The sequence below is a fragment of the Crinia signifera genome, chromosome 2 (genome assembly GCF_055691185.1).
Source record: "Crinia signifera chromosome 2, ASM5569118v1, whole genome shotgun sequence".
Classification (NCBI taxonomy): Eukaryota; Metazoa; Chordata; class Amphibia; order Anura; family Myobatrachidae; genus Crinia; species Crinia signifera.
Window position 1 is genome coordinate 260,403,168 of NC_139218.1, and position 25,477 is coordinate 260,428,644.

General features: G+C 43.2%; 1 protein-coding gene across 1 annotated transcript; it reads left to right on the top strand.

The window, feature by feature from the left end:
* Window positions 1-1,217: 1,217 nt before the first annotated feature.
* Window positions 1,218-20,373, top strand: IL18RAP (interleukin 18 receptor accessory protein). Its single transcript, XM_083171185.1, has 9 exons — window positions 1,218-1,448; window positions 3,521-3,689; window positions 4,445-4,622; window positions 6,529-6,597; window positions 12,623-12,746; window positions 15,027-15,175; window positions 16,401-16,544; window positions 17,977-18,165; window positions 19,165-20,373. Exons 1-9 carry the CDS (start codon window positions 1,351-1,353, stop codon window positions 19,500-19,502), a joined length of 1,458 nt encoding a protein of 485 aa, XP_083027311.1. The 5' UTR covers window positions 1,218-1,350; the 3' UTR covers window positions 19,503-20,373.
* The last annotated feature ends 5,104 nt before the right edge of the window (window positions 20,374-25,477 follow it).

Below are 25,477 nucleotides of genomic sequence, written 5' to 3' on the forward strand. Positions count from 1 at the left end.
GTTTAAATGATTAAATAATGTTTGGAATAAGCATGCCCTCTCATGCAATTTCTTCCCACATGACCTTTCTATTAGAAGGGGTTGAAAAAGTGCTTTTATTGCCAATATTAGTAGTTTTTTTTTCTATAGACTGAGCCAGAATTGATCATGGAGTAAAGTTACTTGAAGCTGTAGCAGCTGCTTGTAGCCTATACCATACTAAATGAACGCACAATATCATAGGGTAAGATATTACTGTTTGGGGGTTTGATGCACAGAGCCAAAGAGCGACAGCACCATTTTGATGCTTGCTATCAGATCTCCCTCACCTCACACAAACACAGCATGAAGAATATACCCCAATCACCAGTAATTTATTATTTTGCTATTTAACATGGGAGATGAGTGATTTCAGGGAGAATGTTTTCAAGTCCAGTTTTATCAGGAGGCTGTAAGCCGTGCCTCGGTTCTCCCTGTTTCACCAAAATTCTGTTCTTTTGGATTTTTTGAATAGCACCAGCACATCTCTAATAGATGATATATAGATTTTTTTCCAGTTTTCCAAGATTGCAAATGCGTAACTACAGATTCACTCATATTCTCAAATTTCTAAGTAGCAGTTTTAGTGATAATATTTTTGCTTTATCATTATTCTGTAGGAGAGCCGGCTTAACAGATAAAAGCCCCCCAAAACACACCTTTTTTAGAGCAAGCAGTGAAATGCCCAACATTTAAGATGTCAAAAGTTTTGAAAAGCGTGAAAAGCCTAATTTGGATTTTCCTAAAGCCTATTATCTGATTTTCCACCAATGCAATACAAGTACAACAGGGTTTGATACAAAATCCCGGCGATTGGAATCCCGATGTTCGAAATCCCGACGCCGAAATCCCGACAAGCAGGCACGGTGCCTCGCTACGCTCGGCACACTAATTTATTCTCCCTCTATGGGTGTCGTGGACACCCACAGAAAGAGAAAGTGTCGCCATTTCGGCGGTCGGGATTCCGGCGTCGTGATTTTGAACGCACGGATTATAACTGCATCCCGTACAATATTCTATTAACGTTATACTGTATATGTGATACTATGTATTCCCTCTGTTTTCTGCATACATATACTGTAGTATGAATATGATCCGACCTTACAAGTATTCTGTTTTTTTGTTTTTATATTATGTTGTGATGATTTAGGTCTGTCAGATTGTTTGCATGGAGAACCAAATTACAGATACCAAATATATGCTGGGGAGAATGCCATTTTTCAGTGCAATTTGTCATTCCATCATGAACCATTACACATTTATAATACATCTTTTTACAATGGAAAGAAAACCCAGTGGTTCATACACAAGCCTAATGGAAGCATTGAAGTAATGGATGTTTTTAGTAACAACTTTAAAGTGTCAAATCTAGGAACCGCCCTATGGTTTTCCCCAGCAGAGATGAGACACTCAGGAACTTACTTATGCAGGTGAGTAATCTCTGTATCACAGCATTTTCAGTGATTTATATACACTAATATTATAGGAAGCCAGGTGGAAACATTGGTATTTACAAGGTGTCAGTGCTGGGTATGGTTCATTAGGACAGTCAAAAGGTTGACCACTATTGGTCAACGGTTAAAAGGTCGAAACATAAAAAGCTTGGACAAAGGGTCCATATGAGTTTTTCATTTTTTGGGGTGTCTATGTCGACATGGACCCTTTATAAGTGTACCACATCCCCTTGCTGTGCTCGCCATGCTTCGGTCATGGTGCCTCGCTGGGATCGGCACACTATTATATTCTCCCTCTATGTACACTGAGATGGTAAACAAGTCGGTTAAAAAAAAATCATAAAAACTTATAACATCCTTTTTTCCATGTTGACCTTTTTCATGTTGACATTTTGCCTGTGGTGACCTTTTGTCCAGGTCAACCTAATGCATGTTGACCTTTTACACATGTTGACCTTTTGACTGTCGACCAATAGTGGTCCACCTTTTGACTGTTGACCTAGACCAGGGGTTCTCAAACTCGGTCCTCAGGACCCCACACAGTTCACGTTTTCCAGGTCACCCGGCAGGTGCACAGGTGCACTCATTACTCACTGACACATTTTAAAAGATCCACAGGTGGAGCTAATCATATCACTTGTGCTTCTGTGAGGAGACCTGCAAAACATGCACTGTGTGGGGTCCGGAGAACCGAGTTTGAGAACCTGTTACCTAGACAGTCAACCTAATGACCGCGTACCGTGCTAACTGTGGACATAAGAGGCAGTTGATTAAGAGGTAGGGAGGCTTAGGGACATATGGGTCCTCTTGGAGAGATATGACGTGGATGGGGATAATGTATCAGCCAGTCAAATACGAACTGCCATTACACAGGCTTTTTGAAAAAATGACAGCTAGGAGCTGATTGGTTGGTACTTTATCTCCATCTACTTTAGTTCCATCCAAAGCTTAGTATATAGACCCCATAGATTCACCAGGCTTTTTTTTTTTTCCTGGCCTAGCAGATCTATTTGTAGAATCCAAAACATATATAGCAACCTTGTTCTACTGCACGTGGTTAGTTCAATATGTCACTTTTACCTCTAGTGTTGAAAGGACGTATGCCAACACTTTACCTATGTAAACAAGACAAGTGCAGGGCCAGTTTTCATCCAGTCATTGGAATCGGAGAAAAACAGGTCAAATTGGATCTGTGCAGCCTTTAGATAGATGCACTAAGGGTCACTTAGAGTTGGACACAATTTGGGGTAAATTTACTTTAAACCCAGTTCTCACTGCCGCAAAAACCCGGATATTTGCCAGGACAAGCAGTAATTTCCCATGTCCTGTCTCGGTGTGAAAGGGTCTTTGTGAAATTACCGGGTGTTATGCCCTGGGAATTAGACACAGGTTTTTTGCAGGGTTTTTCCTGGGTAATACACGGGTGTATGGCAGTGTGAACAGCATAGACCCAGGTTTTTCTCACAAAATGCAAAAAAAACCAGTTCATTGGGGATGTAATCATGTGATATGCGCCAGCCAGCCAATAAAAGCTGTTTTTTAAACAGCCAATCATAGCAATTTGTACAAATTTCATAACACCCAATCAAATTCCACACACTTGTTGGAAGGCAGACCATGGAAAGCAGTGTGAAAGAGGCAGACATGGGAAATTCACGGGTCTGAGGTGCAGTATGAAGGGGGTCTGTTGAGCTGAGAAGCTCTGTGCCCCGCCAAAAACTGGCAAGAAAAACACGCTATTTTGCAGGGGAGGCAATGAGAATGCAGCATAAGATGGAATTTCTATTGAAGATGGTATATTGCCCATAGCAATATACCATAGCTAAATAAGTAAGAAGTAGAATGTGACTGGTTGCTATGGGCAACATCCCATCTTTAATAGAACTCCCATCTTAGTAAATTTACCCCAAAAATGATGTGTCAGCTTGTCAAAGGAAGCATATACCCCTGGTTAACTGGCAATAGAAACTTTTTTTCCTGAAACTGATTTTCCTGAAAAAATAATTACATATGTCAGATGCATTATTACTTTACTCTTCTTTATGCAGAAGAGAAAATAAGTGCATGAAAGTTCAAATCAATGTCCAATCCAAGTTTAATTGTACAAAATACGGCCCTAGCCGTCTTTATTTTACAACCAACATGAAAAGGTCCATTTCATGCCCTTCATTAAGTTGTCAAAAGAGGAGGAATCTTTCTAATTTCAGATGGTACAAGGTGAGTTGTTTCCAAATATTATACCTACACTATAGCTATATAGTAAGTAATAAATACAAGACAGGGCAGTGTGATGAGCTGCGCGCTCCCATGGGCATCCGATCGCACAGGGCACTGTGTTTTTAGTGCTAGATTGCATTGTATCTAGTAAAAAAAGCACGGTGTTGTAGCACATTGTATGCCTTTTGTACTAGATGCTATGCAATCTAGTACTAAAATCACAGAGTTCATCGCACTGTGTATGGGCACCTTTAGAAACAACGCTCTTGAATGTAGCAATTAAGAATTGAAGAACAGCAAGAGGCTATAGTGCCGGATTCAGATTTTACATTAGGTTTGTTTGATTCCGCACAGAGTGGTCCTTTAAACTGTTCATCTGTAGCTTATTTATATGAGGGACGGTGCTACCCTTCTCTAATTATACTGTTACAGGACAAAAGAAATAATAGATAGAGATATGGGGGATGCACTCTCCAAACTGCACCCCCATATCTCTATTATTTCTTCTTTCCTGTATGGGGCAGATAGCGCCCCAGTCATATAACACACATATCGTCCTTACATGGGGAGAAAGCTGTATTAGCATACATAGCAGTGCCGATACTGCTTCCCCCCATACCGACATATAATACATTTATATTTTGTATTTTAACCAAATAATATGACACGCCCAACATGCACTTTTCTCATATACTGTAGCTGCAGCAATATTTGCTTAATACATTGCATTAACTGATATTTTACTCTCATTTCAGACTGCAAACTTTTCAGCTGTGAAATTACCATACAGATTTTCTATAGAAATAATTAACAATTCTATCCATTTTAATGATATATATACTAATGATGCTGGAATGTACATATGTGATTATGTTCTATATATTGATGGAAAAGAGTGGATAGTAAGAGCAACCACTGAAGTTGAAGTTGGTGGTAAGTATTTTGGCAAATGTAAGGGGCCAAATGTCATGGGGTGCAATTTTTGGGGGGTTCAGAATGAGAAAGAGAGTCAGGAGACAATCATCCTGACTCCCATAGAGCCACCAGTCCCCGTCCCAGCTTCTCAGCAGCAGACTCCTACACAGGGCACATCTCAGCCACAACCCCACAGTGTGGAAGAGCTTGCTTTTCTGCTTGATAGCTTTGTGACCCACCCATTTTGCAAGTGAGTAGAGTCTGCACATAGTGGCCCTAACAGGCGCAGGGTTTTCTAAGTACCCAGAAACCCCCCTGACCGCCGAGCTGTCTGATTTTTAACACAGTCTAAGGCAGCTGTCTCTCCTGGAGACAGGGCAGGCTGCCGCTGGGCTGATATCAAGGGGCGCTAGCTGCAGTGGGAGCGTGCAACTCCTTCCAGTCAGACAGTACTCCTTGTGGCTGTGTGAGAGCTGGCCGGGGGAGGCAGGGATTTGTCCCCATCAGCTAAACAGGTACACTCCTCTGATGTTTGAGGGAGTGAGTGGAGGAAGGGGGTTGTATGGTGTGTGTGCTTTTGTGGATATGGTGTATGTGTGTATATATGCTGTGTATGTATGTATGTATGCAGTGGCGTAAATAGCGCAAGCTTAGGGGAGCTTGTGGCAGCGGTGTCTGTGTGGGCGCCGGACGCCTGCACCCACCCGGCACACTGACAAGGTGACAATGCTGATGCTGCTGCGCGCTGGCTCGGCAAGTATGGAGAGTCGGCCGCGGGCAGGATGAAATCGGAGTCACTGAAGGAGAAAGCCAGGGCTCATCGTGGAAGCGCGTTGTACTGGGCTGGTCATGGGAGCACATGCGTACAGGGCTTAAAGGGTAAATTTACTAAAGTGGAAATGTGGAGATGTTGTCCATAGCAAGATTCTGCATAACATTTACCTAGCACATTCTGGAATATTAGTACTTAGGAGCAGGTGAAGCACAGAATAACATACATACAGATAGTGGTAGATGCACAATTAGTTCAATAATACTCAGGTGCATGAGGGAGGGGTTAATACTGAGTAAGTAAAGAATACATTGTTTACCCAACACACTGAATGGTATTAGTAACCAATCTTGAACACTACATGATAATAGAATTCAGAGATATTGGTTACATATACCTGCGCAGGTGTATGATATTCCCCCAAGCCACGTCAAGGCTTCTTGACGTGGTTTGGGGGCATAAGCAAGGAGATTCTGTATTCAGAACCAAATATAGAAAAAATCAGAACACACATATGCCATGCTCACCCCACTGGAGCTGAGGAGGGGATTCTGGGAGAAATGTAAAGCTAATCATGACAAAGGATAATAAAACAAAATAAATGCAAATGGTATGTATTAATACTGTACCCAGGACAGTAGAGACCCTGGCTGGGCCCAGGTACTTTTCAGAGGCGTGGCCATGCAACATGTGTTGTGTTGAGAAGAACTGCTGCCAGATAACAGGACTCCACTGGGCCCCTCCATCAGACCCGGATTAGCACTCCCTCCCCCCTCTCTTGTTAGCTCCCAACATTGCACACTTGCCTACTTATTTTTCTCATCTCTACGGGAGAAGCCCGGAGAGGGGACTCAGCTGCACTTCAGGAGGTGACATGTATGTGTAGCCCCACCACTCCACAGTGTATTTGGAGTGGTGGGGCTATAATGATGCGCTTTGCATAATAGAAAGACAAGACAGGAACCAAAGATTTCTACACTAATTTGCTGCCATAATTGTAAATATTTGAAAAGTTTGAGGCTGCTGTTCATTTAACTCGTATACCTGTATGCTGTATAGACTTATCAGGGGCAATGCTGTTTGCCTGCCCAGCAGATACATCAGTTTCATAAAACATCAACAGATTTATTCAACATGTACTTTTCATTTTAGTACCAGAAACAAAGAGTCCTCCAGAAATTTTGGGTCCGCCTAATGGGACAGAAATAAAAACAGTGCTTGGTAAGACAATTCTTTATATTGGTTTGTACTGTACATGTAGCTGTCTGCAGGGCCGGATTAAGCCTTTATGGGGCCTGGTTCACTTTAGACAAGGGGGCCCCTTTGCACTTTCATTACACGGGAGAATATTGCACTGTCAAAACACAGAGTAAAGGCCGTAACCTTGGTCAATGGGTATACACATACATACCATATGAAAAGCCTGTAGGACACCTCACAGACTCAGCGCTGCCTCTGATTAAAAATCCTCCCATCACTAGGCTGCTGCTGTTGCTTAATCCACTATCAGTAGGTGTCTCCCAAGGTTCCGTTCTTGGTCCTCTTCTTCTCGCTCTTTCTATATGACCTCTCTGGGTGAGCTAATTTGCTCACTCAACTTCAGATATGACTTTTATGTTGTTAATACTCAACTCTACCTCTCCTTTCCTGATCTCTCTCCCTCTATCCTCGATGCGATCGATGCTAACGCCACAACCACTATTAACGCCAACCCGAAGCGTGGCGAGCACTGCGAGCTCGCTAGGGGCGGCGGTACGCATCCTCCGACCTTTTCATACCCCCACTATCCACGTCGGCGTGGAGTTGATTTTATATAGTGTGGCGAGCGCAGCGAGCCACCGAGCCCAAAGAGTGGTGCGTACAGCGAGCCCCGCGAAGGGACATGGATAACTTCACATGTATTTCGCGTCCCCTCGTGGGGCACGCTGCCCTCACCACTATATAAAAGCAACTCCATGCCGACGTCGATAACGGGGGTATGAAAAGGTCGGAGGACGCGTACCGCCGCCACTTACGGGCTCGCTGCGCTCGCCACGCTTCGGGTTGGCTTTAATAGTGGCGGTGCCATTAACGATGGGGGTGCATATAACATACTAATTACCCATCAGGGTGCATGTACAATTAAATCATCGTATTTATCGCATCGATCGCATGCCATTTTAATGGCATGCAATGCGATTTTAAAATTGTACAGTGCGGCTCTTAGGACCCAAAAATCGGGTCCCATCGCATACCACTAATTAAGGCATGCGATGGTATGCGATGGGCGCCGTGCTAGTAAACAAGTACCTAAACCTCTTAGCCTCTGCCCTCTTGTGCAGTGTTTCGTTTTTCAGGGAAAGGGGGAATTGGGGAATAGACCAGTGCACAGGTTAACATTTCTAATGTAGTTTTGAAAGAAATAGAGGTTTCTACAATTAACCTATAGGGAGAGAGAAGAAGCGTAGCCTCTCTAATAATTGGAAAACGTGGAGGTGCACCCTTGATGAGTAAAACAAGCATTTAGAGGGAAAGAGGAAAATACTCTTTTTTGTTGGGGCACGCTTTTGCCAAGATTATGTAACGTTTATTTAGTCTTGTACAGTGTGTTGATGGCGAGCGTCGGGACACAGCAGAGGACCAACTTAGTTAGAGCCTCTCCTAAATTTAGATAAGTACTAGTGTAACAGTCTTAGGGACTGGGGATGTGCCCTAGTTTAAATGGAGTGTACTAAAATGTTACTTTTAATGGTACATTTAAAATAAGCACTAGACAAACCTGTAAACGTAGACACATGTGAAAAGCAAAATCAACAAAAGGTAACACTTGTTATATTGGTGCACTACACATAATGTTGGCGACAATTTTGAATTCAAGAATAATTGAATATTAGGTAAAAATACTGTATAATAATAACATACACAAACATAATAGAACCAGTACTGCATTTTCTAAGCTCATAATCTCTCACTCCATTCTAATGCCTGGTACACACCAGGACGACTAGGGCCCGATCCCATCAATCTAGATCCAATTCCGACCATTTGGATGTAGATTGTGTGGTGATTGGGCCCTTTTCTGTCCTGGTGTGGACCAATACCAATCCGATGCGCGGTCCCGCATGTCGGTCGGTCCTTATTCAGATCCTACCTGCAGCAGGTAGGATCTGAAGAACGACCATACAGCCGGGTGCGGGTCGCCATCGGATCGGACCACGGTGCACATCGTGAGCGGGTCGTGCCCCCCCCGCATCATCGTGAGCGGGTCTGAAGAAACACTGACGACCCGCTCACAATGTGCATCGTGAGCGGGTCGTCGTGGTGTGTACCCCACATAAGGCTCAGTCCTGTACCTTCTTCCTGGCAGCTGCTTTCTGGTCCATTGCATTGTTTAAGGGCTCAGATCCACACATACAGAAAATGTGTTAGAAGAAGCTGGTACACTAGGCATGTGCAGTAGCTCTGCTCTGTCCCTTAAGCTGTGTACACACGGGGGCGATTGGGGCTGAAATCGCTGGAAATATGGTCGCAGGTGACCATATGGCCAGTGATGGGAGTGTGCCCCAGCGATAAATCGCTAAATGCGCGATCCCGTTTTCAGCCCCATTGTAATCGCTGGTCGCAGGAACATGCTCCTGCGACCGGCTGATTACCTCTGCGGCACCGCCGGCAGAGGTTCCCTTTCATCGCTGATGAAAAGGAGAAACTGAGCAATATATTGCTCAGCCATATATTGCTCAGTAATATATGGCTGAGCAATATATCTCCCCCGTGTGTACGGGGCTTAACACTGCATAATGTATTGGCAGCTCTATTGATCATATTATATACCAGTGCTATTGTTATAATTTCAAGACTCTCGCCAGGAGGAGGGGCTTTCCAGGCAACCAGAACACCCCCCCCCTCCCCCCCCACCCTGCGTTTGCCTATGGCTGTGGTGTATTTATATTAGGTGCACCCATTTTTATAATACTTACAGTCAACAGATGACACGAAAATTTATTTTTATGTGTTGTCCTTTTGTGTGTCATCCTTTTGCTCTTGTGCATGTTGACCTAGACATAATATACCACACCTTTCAAGAATTGTATAGCCTAAGCATGATGTCAATAATTCTGCATAGCAGTTGAGCACAGAAATAACATACACACAAGAAACAGTGTACTTACACCTAATAATTTGCAGTCAAAAAGCGTAGTACTGTGCTAGAGTATCAGTATGTAAGAGTTAGGCATTTAAATTATTACTCAATGCAGAAGTGACATTACCCTAATTGTACACACTAGAAAAATGACAGATTTTTTCCATTTTTTTTAAGGGGCAATAAATTACATGGCAAAATCAACCTGGTTTTTCAGTGTAAGTGATTACCCCCTTAAAACAAATGGAAAAAATCTCCCACTTTCTGATTCTCACATTACCGATTACATTTGGCCCAGTGTTCTTACTAATAAATTCAAGTCACCATCACTTTATTATAAAAAGATGAAATGCAACACTTCCATTGTTTATCCCTTTAAAAATGAACAGACATCTTTCCTCCTGTTATATTTATTTAAATCACAATAATCATTCAATTAAATTACAATTCATTTTAAGAATCAATTAAACAGAGCTGAGATACTAATGAAACAGTGTGATCAGTTATTAACGCTGCCAAATTGGATTTGCCTTCCAATTGCTGCCACTTTAAAAATCAGACTCACAATTACACAAGTGTCATCAATTTCATCATCACATTTTGCAGGGCTGGGCTAAAGGCCTCATGGGCCTGGGCCTAAAATTCTTCAAGGGCCTATTAGGAAAAGACAAGGGGGCGAGACCAATGTTGTGTGGGCGTGGCAAGTGCCATGTAGACATGTAGATCCTGTACACTATCAGTACCAATGTATCCCTAAATATGTACACATACAAAATGTCATAATTTTTGTGTGGAAAATAGAAATACAATTTAATACCTATAATTTATGGCCAACCATATGGCCCTCCAGCTGTTGTGAAACTACAAGTCCCATCATGCCTTGCCAGAGTTTTACTATTAGGGAATGCTAAAACTGTGGCAAGGCATGATGGGACTTGCAGTTTCACAACAGCTGGAGAGCCTTAGTTTGGACATGCCTGACTTACAGTGTATGGCCAACCATATGGCTAGCTGGTGACTGGTCATCATAATGCTGTCATGATGATGGGCCTATTTTTATATAGAGGCCTGAAGCAGGAGCTTAATCTGCCCCATTTTTATTCTGGCCTTACATACACATTCAGTGTGTATGAATGATAAAGATAATGATGAATGCTCCTCTGTATCGTTATCTACCTCCTATCTCATCTGTACATGCAGTCCAATTTTGCCTATGTCGTTTATGACTAGTTTCATATCATTCAGTGTGTATGAAAGATAAAGACAAAGGTCAGTGGTAGAGCAAACTCTTTAACTTTGTCTGTATCTTTTGGAATTGTCCAGTGAGTATGCTCTATATTGTTCATTCTGTAGCTCCGAGGAGTTCAGGGGAAATCATTAACAATATTGTTTGCTGCCTTCCCCGCTTATGGGGCCTACACACGTAGCGAAACTCAGGTATTTTCTTAGCTCTCTCACTAGATTGCTTAGAAAATGCCCCTACAACGCTTCTTGTGTAGGGGCCATAGCGATGTGTGGCCTCGCTCGCGATTAATATCTAGCAAGCTGGATATTAATTGGTCAGGACCAGTGTTCTCACTAGAAAACACAGACCCTGACAGATCGCTCAGCACACAGTGCTGCCACATCGCTGTGCACTGAGCGATCATGCCAAAGCATTTTGAGAGATCTAGCATCGCTCAGAACACTTCAGCATCACTGCATGGGTACGCCCTATTAGTCTGCATGCACTAGTCAAAGAAGACAAATAAAAACCAATACATCTACCTCTGTATATTTTGTACCTTTCTAGTACTATTTCAGCTGTGGGCATTATTTATTTATACATACAGTACATTAGACCAATTTAGCGAATATACAATTCTGGCTACTGTAAATTACAAGTGATGATTTTGTCATAGTTGCCTACCCTCCTGCATTCTGCAGGATAATACCTGAAATAGGAGCAATCTCCCTGTCTCCCTGAAGAGTCTAGAAATCTCCCCGATTTCTCCTAACCTACCCTAGGTTACATTTTTGAGGGGGAAAAAAATGAAATCAGATGGGATTTCGGTACTTATGTATTATCTGGGCTCCCATGTTAAATGCACCCCATTTTTTCATACCCCTACTATCCAACTACCCATGGAGTTGATTTTATGTAGTGTGGCGAGCGCAGCGAGCGCAGCGAGCCCCGCGAGGGGACGCGGTCTCATAAGAAAAACGGGAGCCCAGATATTACATAAGTACCGGGATTTGCACTTGGAATTTATTGCATAGACATCATATTTATTATCACGTGGGTGATGCTGAGTGAGAAGAAACTAAATATCACAGCAAATAATTGCAAACTAATAATCCAATATTGCAGGCAGCAATGTTATTATCAATACTTGCCTCATTTCCCAAAGAATATAGGGGCTTTATTCTGGTCTGTGCGGCCGGAGCCGAATATGCGGCCAGGACCGTGCGTCCTAAACCCCGCCTTCCGTACGGATCGCTCACTCCGTCCGAATGCGGTAAGCCGCTGACCGCACGGAGCACGAGTGGATTTCTCATGTATACACCTCCTCCATCTCTGGGAACCTCCCCCATCATTCAGACCATCGAATGCAGGACCGAGCGGTCAGGCAGCTCCCGCGAGCTCAGACCACTCGGGCATTTCTCCGTGCAAAAGCAGGGATCCCGGCGGGCAGCTGACATCCGGCAATGTCATATGTCCGCCCCCTACACGTGCGTCATGGCCCCATTACCAAACAGCCCTTCACGCCCCTCTCCTCCCCCTGTTCGTAGTGTAAACAATTCATGCGTAATTTGGATGTATGTCCCTTTCGCACATGCGCAGATAGGCCTCTGCACATGCGCAAACACAAAACATCGGCGGAACGAACGCACGCGGACATATCCGCACCAACCAGAATAAGGGCCATAGTTACTAATGTTATCTATAAATATCTTGCAACAAGCATTTAAGCACATAGACACCCATATATGGAACTATCCACGCCCTTTGGGTGGAGCATGACACTCCCTCTTAATTACGCGCTGTGCACAATTCAACTGCCAACTATAATCTCCCTGAAAATAGTTTCTAAAAGTGGATGCTCATGCAATAGCCACTAGAATTTTGTTTTCTTTTTTTTACAGAAAAACCCTTTAACCTAACTTGTAAAATTCTGTTTGGATTCGAAAGATTTTTTAATCCAGTAATTAAATGGACAATGCAGTATCCAAATTTCAAAGAAGAAGATACTGCAGGAAGTTATCATTGGTAAGTTAAAGTGTGTATGTAGTAAGATATTATACAGCTAAAAGCAATACTGAATGTTCGTTGCTAGTTAATTGATTTATGCTATTGTAGAGCTAAATGGAGCTGTTCGAGACAAAACTTATTTGTGTCCTTGAATTCTAATCAAAGTTACTGTATATTAAACATGAATTCACTGATACCGCTTTCACACTGCCAAAACGTTTCAAAAACCAGTATTTTGAAACGGTATTTAAAACGGGTCTGAGCCTTCACATTGCAGTAGATTACCGTTTTAAATACCGTTTAAGTATCCCCTGAACACGTTTCAAGGCAGGATGCAGGGGACAGCCTATCACAGGTCAGTAGTCTGTTGTTTTTACTAAATACCGTTTCAGAGCCATTCTCACTGCATAAAAACGGCTCTGAAACGTGTAGGACTCTGCTTTTTAAACGTTTTGAAATACCGGTTATCTTTAACCGGTAAATGAACTCTGGTGCTTTCCCACTGCAGCCTTAAACGCTTTGAAATGGGAAAAAAAAACGACAATATACCATTTAACAAGTGCGGTGTGAAAGGGGTATGACATAGCAATTCATTACTGATGAGGGGCGGGGGGATATAAATACATTGCATGGGCGTGTGACGCTACTTATCTGTTTTGGTGTCACTAGGTGGAAAGTGTTTGTAAACATGTGTTGTGGAAAAATCAACGTGATCATCTGTTTCCAAATACAAAGTTCTATATAATGGCAGAAACAACATTACAATAAAGTGACATTCAGCATGCACTTACACGTAATATGTCATGAGCGCACTCAGTGCTGTTGCCGCGCTCAAATGATTAACAATAATGGTAATATGCACATTGCAGAACCCCACTCCACCCATGGCTTGAACCAATCAGAGACTTGTGCACTTAGACAGTTCTGATCAGTTCTTAGTATCTGGTACCATCTGAAGCCATCTCATTTGAGTGGTGGGGCCCAAGTCAGCATAATTGAACTGACTTGGGCATTCCCCAAATAGCGAGACCCAAAATCCTTAGGATTCGAGCTCAATGTGAACATAGGGATTCATTCCCAGGTCAGTACATTGATCCATATATACCATTTATGATGTGTGAAAACAGATGAAGTACAAAGATACCTTTGCATGCATGGGTTGTCAATAGGTGAAGATACGTATTGCTAGATAGAAAGAAACCTGTATATGCATGTAGGGACCTTAATTAAGTTCAGTGTGGTCCCACAGGAGAGTTCCAGAGAGAACACCTGACATTGACAACCATCTGTCTAAAACAGCGCCTTTGGTTCTCTCTACTTGTGGAGTGTTTGTAAATGTAGGGCTTGGTACCCCTGTGTGAATCCTAGGCTGCAATTTATAGATTGCAGGCTGAAAAAACACTTTTTTTTTGTATATTTAAGTTCTTGGTCATGTCCATAATTTCCTTTGTTCAAGCAATTCTGGGATGACTCGGCGGGTGTAGTGTACAAGTTTCTTGTTATCAGAGTTCAGGTCATGAACATACATTTCTTTTATATTGCCTTAAGGATCAAAATGATATTAAATATGCTGGAAATTGCTTAACACATGCATGCAGTTTACATTATTATTATAATTATTATTAAATGTTATTTATATGCTGTTGCACAGCCGCATACCTCCCAACTGTCCCGTTTTTCACGGGAATGTCCCCTTTTTTGTGACGGTCCCGCCCATCTATTCAGCGGCACAGATGGGGAAAACCAGGGGTGTGACCTAATCGCGGCTTATTTGCATATGTTGCACCATCATTACCATAGGGCACACCCCCTTTTCAACACTAGTGTCCCTGTTTCACGTCAGCAGAAGTTGGGAGGTATTCAGCCGGCATGGCGCCCGCACAGGGAGGGGGGGAGATGGGTGCCGTGGTGCTGATGGGGCATGGGAAAGCCCAGTGTTTGTTTACTGGCATCCCCATGCAAACGCTGGGTGTTCCCATGCAAATGCGGGCAGAACTCAGTGTGCCGGGGCAGGCGGCTGATGTCACATTACGTCAACTGCCCGCCCTGTCTTCGTCCCGGAGCCTGCAAATATAAGTCAACCTCCACTGACACATTTGCGAGCCCAGGAAAAATCATTTGATTTCATTAAAGTGGAATCACAATGACAACAATGTGCATTGATTCAACCAGGATACTGTGCTGTCATAGCAAACCGGCGTACTGTATTTACCCACCCAGAAGTATAACGCCTTATCATTTTGTATGTTGGCTATGAAAATTATTTCTGATAATGTTTCCTTTTGCTTTTCTTGCAAGTAACAAACATTTTAATGGAATTGAGTGTTTCTGCACAATCACCCTTAAAAAAGTCAAAGTGGATGACCTCAATGCAATGTTTTACTGCCATGCTCAGAATTCTGTGGGCAATGCTACGACAATGGTAAAGTTATCAATAAAGGAAAAAGGTACCAAAATAATTCTACCAGTTACTAACTGTTTCCTGTTGACATTATGGTGTTAACATAATGAATATCAACATTGTTAAAGTCAACCTAGTGACTACATCCCATCAATGTGGAATGAAGTTTTCTATGCGTCTAAATTGCAGTTGGGAATGAGACGCAGAGTCTCAGAATGTTTTAATAATGTATTGGTCATTTCTGGAAGGTGGCTGTGCAGGTGCTCGGATATAGGCTGGATTCAATGATGGTTACCATCGATGACATTATTACAAGTAGCCATAAATGGATACCAACTATGCATTGGAGGACATCAATGATTTCTCCAACCTATGGTCATCGCTGTTTTTTAACTGACTCGGCAAGGACAATAAGAATCTGAGGGTGGAGCTTCACAAGTGCCAGGGGTGGAGCTATACTCCATTTCCTGACATGTGTAAAATATTATTCACTTATAATGTGCCATCGATGAAGGAAAAAGTCTGGTTTTCCCCTCTGCTCTCTCCCCTACTCACCCTTCTCCCCATCTCTCCCCTCTCCCCTCCTTTTTTTCCACTCCTCTCCCTTCCCACTCACCCTCCTTCCCCTTCTCTCCCCCTCCTCCCTCTTCTTACTCCTCCCTTCTCCCACCTCCTTTCTCTACTAACCCTTCTCTCCCTCTCCATCTCTTGACCTTGCTCTCTCTGCCCACTCCTTCTCATCTCTCTCTCTCTCTCTCCTCCACACCTCTTTCCACCCTGGCACCCTGACTCTCCCCCTTTCTCTCTCTGACAACCTGTCTCTCCCCTTTTCTCTCCATGACACCCTTTCCCACTCTCTTCTTTTATCACACTGGCACCCTATCTATCTCTATCACTGAATATTTTCCTGACACCCGCAATCTCTCGCTTACCTCTTTCTCTCGCTCTCTCTCTCTCTCTCTCTCTCCCTCTTTGACACTCCTGCTCACATCCCCTCCCTACCTTCCTCACTACTCTTTCCCTCCCTGATCACCCATCTCTTTCTTGCTCCTCTCTTTATTTTTCTTTTCCCCCCATATTTGTCTCTCTGATTGACTTATTTATTGCTCTCTATTTTATCAATTTTTGAAGCATAGTACATCTCCCCCTCTTTTTTAGGGGGGCCTTTCAGAGTTTTTCTATGGGGTCCACAAAATACTAGTTATGCCCCTGTATGTACAGTATTTGCTTTCTCTTTTCTCATTATATACTTTTCTCCTTTATTCCAACAGACATTGTATTCTTGATTTATGTATTGTGTGCTACAGTGCTTTTGCTGCTGATCCTGCTGGTAGGAGGTGGATTGATTTACATATATTGGGTAGAAATAGTGTTATTTTACCGGAATTACCTATCAAAGGATGAAACTGTTGGAGGTAATTATTGAATAAAAGTGTTATCCAGAATATTTATGGGGTTATTCAGATGCCAATGAAGGTGGAGAATTGCTGCATTTTTTAAACAGTGGCAACAGCAGAATGAGCCGCACCCTACGCCCAGCCAATTTGTACCCTTGTTTGCCTAAAAGTGCTCAATACACTGTGGGGTAGTGAACATTTTTAAGTGAGATCATTCAGCAGCAAAGTGCAGCAGGTGAGATACTCACTGGCAATTGATGAACAAAAAACAATGGGGCAGATGTATTTACCAGCATTAAGTGCACTTAATGCTGGTTAACTGGGGGGTTATGTTTTTTTAAAATGTATGAACAGCACACCTAACGTGCACAAGGGACAGCCCACAGAGTAGTGCTCGGCCGGGGCTGTCCCCTGCAATCCCCCCAGTATTTAGGGCTAATCAGGGCTAGCGTTGTCCTATCCCCACTGCGGGGACGACGCTAGCCCTGCTGCTGCCTCCGGGCTGCCCTGGAGATCTCGTGGTAATAGCGAGGTCTCACGAATGCCCATTACAGCTGGCCGGGGGGAAAGTGTGATTACACGTGCATAGGGATGCCGGGGGTGCCGATAAGGAGAGCCTTTAATGCTGGGCATAACGGCTCTCCTTATCGGCACTGGGGGGGTTTAATACATTCGGCCGCTATGGGTGCCCGCTTCTCCACGTTATGCAGGAGAACCGGGACCCATTATTTTAAAAATGTTAGGGGCAGATTAATACATCTGCCCCATTGGTACAAATGGCATATCTCTTGATTGCTTCTTTCCATTGGCTGCAAATGGGTCAGAGCTTCTGGTCTGATTGGGTTTGGGTTAATCAGAGTGGAATTTTCCTGGATCTGGAGTTGGGCTTTATCCCAATTTGGCATGTGTAATTGTTGAGAAGTATGTAAATGGTGCATTCTGACAATGACAGGACAAAGTAAAACTGTTTCAGGTTATTACATTTTTGATGTACTTCAGCCATTCCCTGACCAACTGCTGTGTTATATGATGCATTAATGTGTTAATGACTGCTGCGACTGCAGCCCCATTACATAGAAACAAACATGCAAAGGTCTGCAGCGCTGGGTCATCGTGCAACACCCAGGACTCGCATTCGGTATACTGTAACTCTCCCTGGTAATGTAGGATTGCCATCACCTGTGGGGAGCTATGTAATTGATAAGAAAGGTGTTTCACCACAGGTGATGGCAATCATACATTACCAGGGAAGTCCAGGAACAGAGCATTTTCTCCCTCATAGAGAGGGTCAGGTAGGCAAGTATGCTACATAGCCCACCCGCAGATAAAATAAATGGATTTTGGTACCAATTAATGATAGTGGTGATTCCATCTTCAATATTATTTTTTTGCAATATGCAAATAACAGGCATTTAAATGGTTCATAATATTAACATTTTTGTTTCTTTAGATGACAAGGACTTTGATGCCTTTATTTCATATGCAACACATAGCTCTGATCTCAGTAACAAGTCCAGAGAAAACTATTATAAAATCTATGATGAGGAGCAATTTGCAACACAACTGCTACCAAGTGTGCTGGAGAACATTTATAATTACAAACTCTGTATCCTTGAAAGAGACATTCTACCAGGAGGAGGTAAGCTAACACTTTCATGGGTGTTCATCTAGTACAGAGGTTCTCAAATTAGGACCTCACACAGTTCACATTTGCCTGACAGGTGTACTCTTTACTTACTGACACATTTAAAAAAATCCACAGGTGGATCTAATTATTTCATTTGATTCTGTAAGGAGACATGCAAAACATGCACTGTGTGGGGTCCTGAGGACCGACTTTAAGAACCTGTGATCTATTATCTAGAGCAGTGGTTCTCAACCTCGGTCCTCAGGACCATCCAACAGTTCCTGTTTTCCAGGTCTCCACACCGAATCACAAGTGAAATAATTAGCTCCACCTGTGGATCTTTGAAAATGTGTCAGTGAATAATGAGTGCACCTGTGCACCTGCAGGGTGACCTGGAAAACCTGAACTGTTGGGGTGTCCTGAGAACCAAGGTTGAGAACCACCTATCTAGAGAAAAGTAATAGTGGGTTTAAATCTTGAACTAGAAAAACACAGACACACCAGTAAGCAGCGGCAGTTTTTACCTATGGGCCCCCCCCCCTGTAAAATCTGCCACCCTACTCAGCCCTAGTGAAGTCAGATACAGTTTGTGAGGCTGCACTGATTTCACTGTGACAGGCAGTGACTTCCCATTGGAAGTCCTACCTGCCAGTCACCCACAGTAAAGGCAGTACCATTGGAAGGTGTTCCCTCCCAGTTGTTATCGGCAGAAGGCTCACCTCCTGCATGAGCCATTCGTCCAAAGGCTAGACATTGCAGGCGTTTGACACCATGCAAGCATTTAGGGACGGAAACGGGTTTGGATAATTTGGTCTACAGCATGATGGTTGACAGTCATTAGGTCAACACCATTAGGTCGACATGGGAAAAGGTCGACATGGTTATAGGACGAAAGATCATTAGTTCGACGGGTCAATAGTTTAACAATGTCTAGATTGACAGTCAAAAGGTTGACATGGGGTTTTTCACTGTACGATGAGTCTAATTTTGTTCTCATGTTTTCCTTCTTAGCCTATGTTGAAGATATTGCAAAGATCATTAAAAGAAGCAGGCGCGCTATTTTCATATTGTCTCAGAGATATATCACAGGTCCAAGCTTGTTTGAACTGCAGGCGGCTATTACTTGCTCTGTGGAACAAGAGGTGCCCTTGAAAATTATTTTAATTAAGTTAAATTCTTTTAAGGAGCCGGCATCCATACCGCAAATAGTGAGTAAAGCATTGAAAACGCTACCAATGGTCTCCTGGAAAGAAGACTTAGATGGAAAATTTGCCCAGAACACGAAATTCTGGAATAGGGTACGGTATTACATGCCAGTCAAGAAGATAAAGAACAAAGGGAAATCATGATTCCCATGGACTTTTAAACTTACACCAATGTCAGAAAGTAAAGTCTGCAAGAAATGCTGCTAAATATTATGGTAATATCTTGCTATGTACAAGTCATTACTATTTGTTACGGTAGATACAGTAAACTTTGCTAATTGACCTGCTATCCTTTATCAAGTTTCTGGTTGGCAAAGTAACTTCATTGCCCCTTCCGCACACATTCCGCATCCATCGTATTCAATCGAGTCTCACATTATGGGGTACCTGCAGTGGCTTAGCTACAAATTTTTCTCCCCCTGTCAAAAAAATTCTGGCGCTCATTACATATGCACAGAGCAGGGACCCTCTCATTTAATATGCACTACACTGGGTCCCCGCTCATTAGATATGTACAGTGTGGGATCAGCTCACTGCTCACTGCTGCCTGGGTCACCTGTCAGTGCAGCCAGCAGCACCCACCACAGACCCCGCTGGCACCCCCAAGCCGCCGCGGGGTCTGCCACATATGTAGCTACGCCACTGGGTACCTGGATATCTAGTTCGCCAGTCAATTGGTCAACACCAAAAGGTCAACTTGCACAAGGTCGGAATTGACAAATTAACTACCCATGAATTTGACATTGACATTGACTATACATGAAAGGTCAACATATTTTTTTTGTATTATTATTTTCTGGACTGCACTATCGTAATGCACTTATGTGATCCAACCTGATTTAGCCGCAAAGTCGGCACTATAACCCAGCCAGTTGGCAAAATTAAAGTTTTAATTAGCATTTTAATGTAGTCATCATGTTGCTATTTTATGGTGCCGATGAGAACATACCCATCCGAAATTGTGTGTCTATTATTTATAGACACTGATTTGAAGACAGCAGAGCTGCCACTGCTGTATGCTCATGGCCGCCGAGAGGGGGGGGGGGAGGGTACATTTTACCTGGGCCCGGGCCTATCAGGGGGCCCGGGGCCCGAGAACACATAAAAAACATTTTTTTTATCTCCAAGTGGTGCGGGTTCCTTGTAGCGGGAGTCGGGACTTGGAGCGTGGGCGGCGGTACATCAAAGGAGAGGCCGCGGTGAGCGGGGGGCTTCTTACTATCACACACTGCACTGTGTGTAGTGTGTTGTGCAGGCAGCGGCATTCCACCGCTGCGGAGCTTCCGTGCAGAGAGACTCTCGCGAGATGATGTCATCATCTCGCAGGTCTCCTGCCTGGATCTGCAGACTGCAGCAGCTGGGACCGGATGCTGCAGCCTGCTTGTGGGAGAGAGTCTGACAACAACAGGAAGGGGAAGGTGCAGTGTGGAGCCGGAGGAGCTCAGAGGCTGAGCTCACTGAACAAGTGCTGAGTCTGACACACTGACACAGAAAACACCCTGTGCACCCAGTCTAAAAACAAGTAGTAAGTACACTTGTCTCCTCTCCTCTGCCTGGCTTAATTTCTATGATGTATTTGTATATATATATATATATATATATATATATATATATATATATATATATAAATATATATATATATATATAGATTATATATATATACATATATATATATATATATATATATAGATAGATTATATATATATATATATATATATATATATATATATATATAATCTATATATATATAATCTATATATATACATATATATTCTATATATATATATATATATATATATATATATATATATACACACACACATCTCTGTGGCATATGTATAATGGGCATCTCTGTGTGGCATATGTATAATAACTGTTACGGAGCGGGGCATATGTATAATGGGCATCACGGTGTGGGGATATGTATAATGGGCATCACGGTGTGGGGCATATGTATAATGGGCATCACGGTGTGTGGCATATGTATAATGGGCATCACGGTGTGGGGCATATGTTTAATGAGCATCACGGTGTGGGGCATATGTATAATGGGCATCACGGTGTGGGGCATATGTTTAATGAGCATCACGGTGTGTGGCATATGTATAATGGAGCATCACGGTGTGGGGCATATGTATAATGGGCATCACGGTGTGTGGCATATGTATAATGAGCATCACGGTGTGGGGCATATGTATAATGGGCATGACGGTGTGGGGCATATGTATAATGGGCATCACGGTGTGGCATATGTATAATGGGCATCACGGTGTGTGGCATATGTATAATGGACATCACGGTGTGGGGCATATGTATAATGGGCATCACGGTGTGGGGCATATGTATAATGGGCATCACGGTGTGTGGCATATGTATAATGGGCATCACGGTGTGTTGCATATGTATAATGGGCATCACGGTGTGTGGCATATGTATAATGGACATCACGGTGTGGGGCATATGTATAATGGGCATCACGGTGTGGGGCATATGTATAATGGGCATCACGGTGTGGGGCATATGTATAATGGGCATCACGGTGTGGGGCATATGTATAATGGGCATCACGGTGTGTGGCATATGTATAATGGGCATCACGGTGTGTGGCATATGTATAATGGGCATCACGGTGTGGGGCATATGTATAATGGGTATCACGGTGTGGGGCATATGTATAATGGAGCATCACGGTGTGTGGCATATGTATAATGGGCATCACGGTGTGGGGCATATGTATAATGGACATCACGGTGTGGGGCATATGTATAATGGGCATCATGGTCTGTGGTATATGTATAATGGGCATCATGGTCTGTGGTATATGCATAATGGGCATCATGGTCTGTGGTATATGTATAATGGGCATCACGGTGTGGGGCATATGTATAATGGGCATGACGGTGTGGGGCATATGTATAATGGGCATCACGGTGTGGCATATGTATAATGGGCATCACGGTGTGTGGCATATGTATAATGGGCATCACGGTGTGGGGCATATGTATAATGGGCATCACGGTGTGTGGCATATGTATAATGGGCATCACGGTGTGTGGCATATGTATAATGGGCATCACGGTGTGTTGCATATGTATAATGGGCATCACGGTGTGTGGCATATGTATAATGGGCATCACGGTGTGGGGCATATGTATAATGGGCATCACGGTGTGGGGCATATGTATAATGGGCATCACGGTGTGGGGCATATGTATAATGGGCATCACGGTGTGGGGCATATGTATAATGGGCATCACGGTGTGTGGCATATGTATAATGGGCATCACGGTGTGTGGCATATGTATAATGGGCATCACGGTGTGGGGCATATGTATAATGGGTATCACGGTGTGGGGCATATGTATAATGGAGCATCACGGTGTGTGGCATATGTATAATGGGCATCACGGTGTGGGGCATATGTATAATGGACATCACGGTGTGGGGCATATGTATAATGGGCATCATGGTCTGTGGTATATGTATAATGGGCATCATGGTCTGTGGTATATGCATAATGGGCATCATGGTCTGTGGTATATGTATAATGGGCATCACGGTGTGGGGCATATGTATAATGGGCATCACGGTGTGGGGCATATGTATAATGGGCATCACGGTGTGCGTCATATGTATAATGGACATCACGGTGTGGGGCATATGTATAATGGGCATCACGGTGTGCGTCATATGTATAATGGAGCATCACGGTGTGTGGCATATGTATAATGGGCATCACGGTGTGGGGCATATGTATAATGGCCATCACGGTGTGGGGCATATGTATAATGGGCATCACGGTGTGGGGCATATGTATAATGGGCATCACGGTGTGTGGCATATGTATAATGGAGCATCACGGTGTGTGGCATATGTATAATGGGCATCACGGTGTGGGGCATATGTATAATGGGCATCACGGTGTGGGGCATATGTATAATGGGCATCACGGTGTGGGGCATATGTATAATGGGCATCACCGTGTGGGGCATATATATAATGGACATCACGGTGTGTGGCATATGTATAATGGGCTTGACGGTGTGGGGCATATGTATAATGGGCATCACGGTGTGTGGCATATGTATAATGGGCATCACGGTGTGTGGCACATATATAATCATCATCACACTGTGTGGTATATGTATAATGGGCATCACGGTGTGTGGCAAATATATCATCAGCATCACACTGTGTGGTATATGTATAACGGGCATCTCTGTGAGTGGCATATGTATAATGGGCATCACGGTGTGTGGCATATGTATAATGGGCATCACGGTGTGTGACATATGTATAATGGGCATCACGGTGTGGGGCATATGTATAATGGACATCACGGTGTGTGGCATATGTATAATGGAGCATCACGGTGTGGGGCATATGTATAATGGGCTTGACGGTGTGGGGCATATGTATAACGGGCATCTCTGTGAGTGGCATATGTATAATAAGCGTTACAGTGTGGGGCATATGTATAATAAGTGTGACAGAGTGAGGAATTATGTTTTTCTTTTTTTTCTCTCTCCTTTTTTTAAATGTAATGCCCCGCCCCTTTTGTAGCTCCTCCCACATCTCCTCCGCCCACTTTCTGCCCCCGCCCACAGTTCCTGAACCTATTTTCCTACAAAAATAGCACTGCTGTTTCACCCCCCCCCCCCCCCTTCCCCCATGGGGGCCCTGGGAAGTTGTTGTACCGGGGCCCAGGATTTCTCTTGGCAGCCCTGTGTATGCTATTGATCTAAATAAAGAACCTGTGTCTGTTTTCCATTTAAAAATAACCCATATATTTAATATGATTGTTCCTGAGTATTGTGCGTAAATGACGAGATTCCTGAAATAAAATGAAATAGCGATAAATTCCAGTACAACCATGTCACCTGTGGCCAAAATTACATTAAATATATTTAGCTATGTTACAGTATTTGCTCTTCTAAAATGGGACATACAGTACAGTACTTTAAGAAAAGAATGAACTGCCAATATTTGCACTTTAGGGGCAAGATGTAATAAGGTGCGATTTTTTTTTTAGACAGCTAAAAATAAAATCACACCATATCGCACATGTCATTTTGGCTAAAATTCGCAAATGTAAAAGGGTGCAATTTTTTTAGACAAATTCACATATGATTTCTGGTAATTTTTTAGTAATGAAAATGTAAGGATTTTTAGTAACACAAGTGTGCAATTTTTTGAGTAACGGGAGTGTGCGGATTTCTGCTAAATTAAAAAAAGAAAGGCACTGGATTCCCCTGAGCATAACCTGCCCTGGGCTCACTGGTTCCCCAAATAAATATAAAAAAGGGGATCCCCGTATTTAAGAAACCAGCATCAGGTCCTGGTTCCAAAAATACAATAAAACTGGGTGTCTCCCGTATTTTGGAAACAGCACCAGGCTCCAATACAAGGTCCCCAGGTGGAACCATGATCACTTTTAGCTGGTCATACCTGATTGGCTGTAGACATCTCCATGGAAATGCTTAGAGCCAATCAGGGCTGTGCAGAGTCCCCATGACGAAGGTGACTGGAAATCCCTGTGACGTCAAGTGCAACAGGAGAGGAGCCGCTCCGTCGGAGGATCGTGGACAAGGTGACTATTTCTTCCCCCCCATATTTGGGGATTTAGCACGGCTCAATGAGCCCGGGACTGGTTATGCTCGGGGAGGGGGACCCCACATTTAAAAAAAAAATCTTGTTTATTTTGGAACACTTTTATTGACATAAAAATGCACAGATCTCACTGATATGTGCATGGTTCTGTCAAACTCAGGCTGGAGCTGGTCTATTTGTTTTGCAATTTTTGGTCATTTTAAGGGTGAGTCTATTCACCACATACAGTAGCAGGGAAAAGTGGGACAGTTGGGAGGAATGCAATTTTGGAACTTACCACAGATGAACACAGTCTGTAAGATACAGTACATGAATTGCACAACATATATATGTGTTACTACTGCTCTCTAGTGGATATATCTTGAAAAACACCTACATTTAGAAAATGATAGCCTACATTAAAAAAATGGTCTATGAAGGGTGGCTATTAAATAGAGAGACTGATGCAATCGTTTACGTCATACTTGCCTACTTTTTAAAACTAGTTTCAGGGAGATTATAGTTGGTAG

Bases quoted from the DNA above. Each gene is read 5' to 3' on its own strand.
- IL18RAP (XM_083171185.1), top strand. From the start codon at position 1,351: ATGGATGTTTTTAGTAACAACTTTAAAGTGTCAAATCTAGGAACCGCC. The intron at 3,690-4,444 runs GTGAGTTGTTTC...CTCTCATTTCAG, and splicing joins CTAATTTCAGATGGTACAAG to ACTGCAAACTTTTCAGCTGT. The intron at 12,747-15,026 runs GTAAGTTAAAGT...TTTTCTTGCAAG, and splicing joins ACTGCAGGAAGTTATCATTG to TAACAAACATTTTAATGGAA.